Source organism: Cyprinus carpio, chromosome B8 (genome assembly GCF_018340385.1).
Source record: "Cyprinus carpio isolate SPL01 chromosome B8, ASM1834038v1, whole genome shotgun sequence".
In the NCBI taxonomy this organism is placed as follows: domain Eukaryota; kingdom Metazoa; phylum Chordata; class Actinopteri; order Cypriniformes; family Cyprinidae; genus Cyprinus; species Cyprinus carpio.
Genome location: NC_056604.1, coordinates 5,271,709 through 5,279,125, shown reverse-complemented (window position 1 = coordinate 5,279,125; position 7,417 = coordinate 5,271,709). Strand labels below are relative to the sequence as shown.

The 7,417-nt window shown below is 35.2% G+C and overlaps 1 protein-coding gene across 1 annotated transcript; it reads left to right on the top strand.

Annotated features, from left to right (window-relative positions):
* The first annotated feature begins 4,857 nt into the window (after positions 1-4,857).
* On the top strand, positions 4,858-7,291 carry LOC109095195 (pre-rRNA-processing protein TSR2 homolog). Its single transcript, XM_042729347.1, has 5 exons — positions 4,858-5,012; positions 5,310-5,400; positions 5,481-5,572; positions 5,876-6,037; positions 6,794-7,291. The coding sequence occupies exons 1-5, from the start codon at positions 4,932-4,934 to the stop codon at positions 6,911-6,913; spliced, it is 546 nt and encodes a 181-aa protein (XP_042585281.1). The 5' UTR covers positions 4,858-4,931; the 3' UTR covers positions 6,914-7,291.
* Positions 7,292-7,417: the final 126 nt, after the last annotated feature.

Below are 7,417 nucleotides of genomic sequence, written 5' to 3'. Positions count from 1 at the left end.
CCAAAATGTTTGGTCTGGTGATAGATTGTGACTTCCCTTCCTCCCTGTTGGAGATGACCTGTGAATACCTGTGCTGCATTTGTGTGCTTGAGAGACGCTCTCGACGAGGGGAATGCAGACTTGCATGGCAGTGTTGTATAGTGGAAGACTGTGGTACTTTGTAAATAGCCTTAGAATGTTTTTTGCAGATCAGAAGTGTGGAGAGTGCAATGAGAAGATCCTCCTAACAATGTATCATTTTTGTTATACTTATCATTGATGACATTGTTCATTGTGTTCTATCTTTTTTTTTTTTTTTTTTTTTTTAATAAGATGTAGTAACCAGACGTTACTACCATAGGAGACTCATGTGGTGTAGATATTTGGTTTTGATGTTTGTTAGGATGAAAACGGCTCATCTGATTTAAAGCTTTCATCTGGAGTGCGGACGGATTGTGGTGAAAGGGCTTCGATGGATAAGCGTGGCCAACTGTTCATTACTGCGCAATAATTGATCATTTACGCAATAACCTTTTCTTTGAAAACCTTGATTTGAAATGAATTTGGTTCTGATTTTGGCATGCATTGCATGTCATTAAAATATAAAAGAAGCAAATAATGCCAGAAATTGTCTTGCAAAAACTCAAGGCTGTTTTATTGCCCATTTAATAAGTGAGGTTTTGATATGATTGCAGGTGAAATGCTTTTATACACGGAGACACTTTGAGCAAATATAGACTTTCTTTTGTACAACTTGATCTTTTAAAATGGGCATTTTATGCGAAACAAAACTTGATCATTGATCAGTACAGTATTATTTTCTTTAGCTTTTTTATTTTGCAGTTGTATACACTTAAAAAGCCCAAAGTTTCAGGATTTTCAGCCATTTTACTGCTCTACTCCAGTTGGCGGTTGTCCATACGTGAATGCAAGAAGCGAGAGATTCGGTCTGCTGTTCTATAAATGTTAAGAGCGGTTTAAACACATTAAGCAATACTCACTGTTAATGTACATTTCACATCTCATGGATATCTAATGCAGGAAATCCTCTCAGATGGCCAGAGTATATTTTCAGTAAATAATTATGCATATATGAGTGGTCACTTGTTCTGTTCGAGTCTAGGGATGTTAACCACGAATAACAGTTGTAAAATGTTTGATGCAATGTTAAAAATCTCTTTTGTTTATAATCTTTGAGTTCTTGCAGTTGCAATAGTCAATCTTTACACCCAAGAATATATGATCAGAAGTATTTTGACATGGAAAATCTTACAATACACAAATATGGCTGACTGTTACTTCCTGTTGCTTGTATGAATGCTGAACTCATTTCCAACCGACTTGATCCATCTCTGTTAATCATGAAGCGGGGAGTGGACTTATTTGAATATTGGCACAAACAAGCTGTAAAACATTCAGAACAAATGTGAATAATATTTTGCTGGCAATATAATCAATGTCCCAAACTTGAATTTTGTTCTATTTTTTGTTTACATGTGTCTTTTCAAGTTTAAGAACATCTGGGTAACTCATATTTAAAGGTAATAATATTATATATTTATAAGTTTGCATGTTCGTTACATATTAAAAATAATTCCCAATATATACGTAAACCCAAATCCACACATATTCAGATCAGTCACCACAGCAACCAGAAAAGATTTTATAATTTTGACCACAGTACATTAATGACACTCGTTATAACAAGTGCTTTGTCTGCTTGTGATTTTATTTTAGAAAAATCAAAAAAAAAAAAAAAAAAAATGCCAGAAAATTTGTCACGCTTAGTTGGACTCATTCAGATTCCACTACTAAAGAAGGCTTAAAAGGGATACTCCACCCCAAAATAAACATTTTGTCATTAATCACTTACCCCCATGTCGTTCCAAACCCATAAAAGCTCAGTTTGTCCTAGGAACACAATTTAAGATATTTTGGATGAAAACCGGGAGCCCTGTGACTGTCCCATAGACTGATAAGTAAATAGCACTGTCAAGGTCCATAAAAGGTATGAAAGTCATCGTCAGAATACTCCATCTGCCATCAGACGTGCAATCTGGGTTAAATGAAGCAACAGGAACACTTTTTGTAAGTGAAGAAAACAAAAATAACAACTTTATTCAAAATTCCGTTGTCAACAGTCTCCTCTGTGTATCTCCATATCACCATTATTTTAGATTTCTTTGCTTAAAAATAAAGTGTTCCCGTCGCTTCATATAACCCAGATTGCACGTCTGATGGCAGATGGAGTATTCTGACAATGACTTTAAAACCTTTTCTGGACCTTACATTTACATTTACATTTACATTTAGTCATTTAGCAGACGCTTTTATCCAAAGCGACTTACAAATGAGGACAATGGAAGCAATCAAAAACAACAAAAGAGCAATGATATATAAGTGCTATAACAAGTCTCAGTTAGCCTAAATACAGTATACGTAGCAAGGGCTTTTAAATAATATAATAAATAAAAAGAAAACAGATAGAATAGAAAAAGAATAGAGCAAGCTAGTGTTAGAGGTCTTTTTTTTTATAATTGTATAATAAATGAAAAGAAAATAGATAGAATACAAAAAGATTTTTTTTTTTTTTTTTTAAATAGAATTAGAATAGTGAGTGAAAAAGTTAGAGGGTCAATACAGATGGAAGAGATGTGTTTTTTAGCCAATTCTTGAAGATGGCTAAACAATCAGCTGCTGGGATTGAGTTGGGCAGGTCATTCCACCAGGAGGCAACATTTAATTTAAAAGTCCGTAAAAGTGACTTTGTGCTTCTTTGGGATGGCACAATCAAGCGATGTTCACTTGCAGAACACAAGCTTCTAGAGGGCACATAAGTCTGAAGTAATGCATTTAGGTAAAGGGGTGCAGAGCCAGTGGTGGTTTTGTAGGCAAACATAAATGCCTTGAATTTTATGCGAGCAGCTATTGGTAGCCAGTGCAAATTGATAAAATAGAGGTGTGACGTGATTCTTTTCGGCTCATTAAAAATTAATCTTGCTGCCGCGTTCTGGATTAATTGTAAAGGCTTGATAGAATTGGCTGGAAGACCTGCCAAGAGAGCATTGCAATGTACAAGCCTGGACAGAAAAAGACCTTGAACAAGGAGTTGTGCAGCAAGTTCCGAAAGAAAGGGCCTGATCTTCTTGATGTTGAATTAAGCAAATCTGCAGGACCAGACATTTTTAGCAATGTGGTCTGAAGAAGTCAGCTAATCATCAATCATAACTTCAAGGTTTCTGGCTGTTTTGAAGGAGTTATGGTTGATGTGCCTAACTGGATGGTGAAATTGTGATGAAACGATGGGTTTTATGGAACCACAAGCCGTTCTGTCTTGGCAAGGTTGAGTTAAAGATGATGGTCCTTCATCCAGCAAGAAATGTCTGTTAGACAACAACCTTGACACTGTTATTTACTTATCAGTCTATGGGACAGTCACAGGCCTCCCGGTTTTCATCCAAAATATCTTAAATTGTGTTCCGAAGACGAACTACCAGCATACGAACGAAGCATTTACAGGTTTGGAACGACATGGGGGTAAGTGATTAATGACAAAATTTTCATTTTGGGGTGGAGTATCCCTTTAATATTGATTACGTTTATGCATGGTTTTTTATGAAGTATTATTTTGAGGATTAATGTGGTTTAAACAAACATGGTTTTGGAACAACATCTGTAAACTCTGCAAGATTAACAAAACAGGAACAACATCTAAATGTGCCTTTTAGAATCAATAATAAAAAAAATAGTTTTGGTATTACAAATTTGTTTGCATTGTCAACACATTTGGCACAAATAATACCAAACTGACTCTAATCTGAAATCTGACCCATCACATGAACATTTCCATATAAAACACAAGTTTGAGGAAGGTTTATGTTTTTAACAGTGAAGGAAATCACAGTTAACGGCTCACAGTGACCACAGCTGGATACCAGAATGAAGCTGAAGTGACAAGAACTGCTTTTATTTGACATTACTTCAAACGCCCATCCATCACGCAGTGACTATTTCTGTGACATTTCCAGCAGCTATATATTTAAAATGAGGATTTCAAACTTGATGTGTTTTCCTTGATATGAATCAACGCAGTTCTTTTTCATTTCAAGATTTCTGAGCAGTAAATATGCGCCTCACATGTATAATACAGCAGCTTGGTTTGTCGACTGCTTTTCCGCTTTTGCTATCGGTCAATGCCAAAGTGATCCGAAGCCTTGCATGGGTTGGTGTTTCATTTTTCCAAGGAATGTTATAATGCTGACACCCTGCTTTGTGTTTCTTACTGAGCCAGTTTTACTGCAGCAGAGAATTACTGTTATGATAAAAAACCACATACTTATAACCCCAGTATTCCCACACACATCTTTACAAATGTTACAGAATTCTGTTCATTTATTGTATCAAAGATATACAATTCAATAAAGGTATGTACATTTCTGAATAACAAGTTGTATCTATCTTCTATGAGTATATACAAGCTTATTTCAAAAATTAAAATGTATTTATAAAATTATGTTCTAATCACTATATATTGTGATTAAAATGTAGTCACTTTTGATCAATTTAATGCATCATTGCTGAATATATATATATATATATATGTACTTCATATGTATATGTATAGCCTATGTGTATATACGTCATACTATATACTTCATTTTATCAAATATGTAAATTATTATTATCAAAAAGTGTACATTTCTGAACAATAATTTGTACCAGGTCCTCATCCTTAGGAGAGCAATCTCATCCAAAAGATTAGATTAAATCCATAACATTTTAACTAATATATATTTGCATGGAAATGCAACTTTCTTTAATAATCAAGTTAATAAGCAATCGAGTCAAGTTAGTTGTTTGGGCGATTTCCGTGATTGATTATTTTTCCTGGCGCATTTTCAGCGTTATCTGTGAAATCTGTGATCGATTCTTCAGGTCTGTTGGTTTTCAAGATGGCGCCGCTCGCATCTTCCACACGTGAGTTGTTCAGTGAAGCAGTTCGGGCTGTTTTGGAAACGTGGCCGGTGCTACAAGTTAGTACATTTACAGCATTATATAACGAAAAATATATATTTCGTAGAATATTGTCATGTTTATTAAGCAAGCTTAGGTTTATTCCGCATTTTACACGTTCAGAAACCAGACTGCTAACGTTACGTGGTTAGCAAGCTAGCGCTGCCAAGCGTAAACATGACGTAGATATGCAATAAACATATATGTAACTTAAATTTCTTGTCACGACATGTGTCCAGCTGCACAGGAGTCGTGGTGATGCACATCTTGAGCAGCTGCTGATCTTGTGATTTGTAGCTTCGAGTGTTTTCTCTTAGATCGCGGTGGATAATGGTTTCGGAGGCGCGTACAGTCAGCAGAAAGCGGAGTGGATGGTGGACGCGCTGCAGCAGTACTTCATCGATAACGGTCAGAGCCGGTCAATCATTCACTAACGTAACGCTGTGTAGATCTGATGTCACAGCAAACCCGCTTGTGCCTCCTCACAGACGAGCTGCAGCCTGACGAGGTGGAGGAGTTCATCTCCGAGCTGATGAACAACGAGTTTGACACGGTGGTGGATGACGGCAGCTTGCCGCAGGTGTGCTTCGTTGTTGAACAGATATTAGTCGAAAGTGTTTACAGAGTATCTCTCTGTGTGTGTATACTACATTGTGAGGACCAAATATCCCGACAAGGATAGTTAAACCTGAAATTTTTGACTAAAAAATATTAAAAGTAGTAAATGATGTTTATCTGAAGGTGGTAGGTTTAAGGTTGGGTTAGGGGATGGAAAATATTGTTTGGTCGATATTAAAGTAATAGAAGTCTATGGAAAGTCAACAGAATTCACAGAAACAAACGTGTGTGTGTGTGTGTGTGTGTGTGTGAAACTGTCACTCAGGTGGCGCAGAAGGTGTGTGAGATGTTCCAGAAGTGTCAGCAGGACAGACTGGCGGAGGTCAGAGAGCAGATCAAGCAGCTGATTCAGAAGAAGAGCGCTGGGAGAGCGAAGGCCACACCTGCCAAAACACCTGAAGATGAGGATGAGAGTGAAGATGAAGAGGTATAGTATATTCGTGTGTATGTTTGTGTGTGTGTGTGTGTATTTAATATGTATTTAATATTTTGTGTTATTTAAAAATATAAATGTAATATAAAAATATATAGGTTTATTTTTTTTATTATAGATATTTTTGTGTATATATTGTTTTTTACATATTTTTAATATTTTAAGTATATATATATATATATATATATATATTTTAAGTATATATATATATATATATATATATATATATATATATAAAGATTGTATATAAAAGAAAGAAATAATAGTAAAAGATTTTAAATAATTGCTTTTTTTCCTTGTCAATTAATGGTACAAAATATTTGGTACCTGTTGGCATGTTATGAATGTTTAAATATTTAACATTTTAGGTAATATTATATAGTAAGTAATATTTCTGTATAATATATACATTAAATATATATATACACACTTACAATTATTTTCATATTTGTGTAATATATGTAATATATATGTGTGTGGATAGATAGATTATAGGTAGAGATGTGATAGATGTTAACTTTTTTAAAAAATATATTTTTAAGTAAATATATTCTTCTGTGATATAAAAATCAATTACAAAAAAAAAACTAAAGGTGTATATATATATGTTTTTTTTTTTTTTTTTTCATGTTTATTGATGGTACAAAATATTTTGTACTGGTTGATGTTATTTTTAAATTTTAAAAGTATATCAAGCCATATTAGCAGCATATGTCCCGTTTATGAATTGTCTCTGGTTGTTTTTCTCAGGCTATGGAGTGTGATGGAGGTGCAGACGGAGCAGCAGTGAAGGAGCAGCATCTTCCTCCTCAGGCGGCGAGTCATGAGGAAGAGGATGATGGCTGGACGGTTGTGCGCAGGAAGAAGTGACTGGACTTACAGTATTAGGACTGATCAGTTTCTTCATTTAAGACATTTTAAGGGCTTCTCTGTCTCTCTAGCTCTGAATACTTCTGTATTCACAACCGTGACAAACTCATGAAACCCTCAGAATGGTGCATCTGACTAATGTTGAAACAGATGGATTTCCTCACTGGACCTCTTCCATGGGTTTCCTTTAGAAATGCTTAGTTGGGAGTACACAGTCTAAAAAGAAATCAATTTGTGTATGTTTTGTAACTGGTCTGGACATTTTCATGGTGTAGTTGTGGCCAAGCCATGACTTGGTTAATGCCTGCAGTGGTCCTTTATCGCCCTCTAGTGCCACTATAGTGTCACAGCAACAGTAAAACGCAGTACTGGATTTTACAATGTAGTATTTGAGTTTTTTTTTTCAAACATAGCATACAGGTTTTTGCTAGACTTCATTGCGTCATAGTTTTCCTCATTATTACTGACGATGTTAAAACATGCTTACTTGTTACAGTACATTAT

Excerpts from the sequence above, each read along its gene's own strand:
- LOC109095195 (XM_042729347.1), top strand. The coding sequence starts at position 4,932 with ATGGCGCCGCTCGCATCTTCCACACGTGAGTTGTTCAGTGAAGCAGTT. Across the intron at positions 5,573-5,875 it reads ATGACGGCAGCTTGCCGCAG|GTGGCGCAGAAGGTGTGTGA; the intron begins GTGTGCTTCGTT and ends ACTGTCACTCAG. Across the intron at positions 6,038-6,793 it reads ATGAGAGTGAAGATGAAGAG|GCTATGGAGTGTGATGGAGG; the intron begins GTATAGTATATT and ends TGTTTTTCTCAG.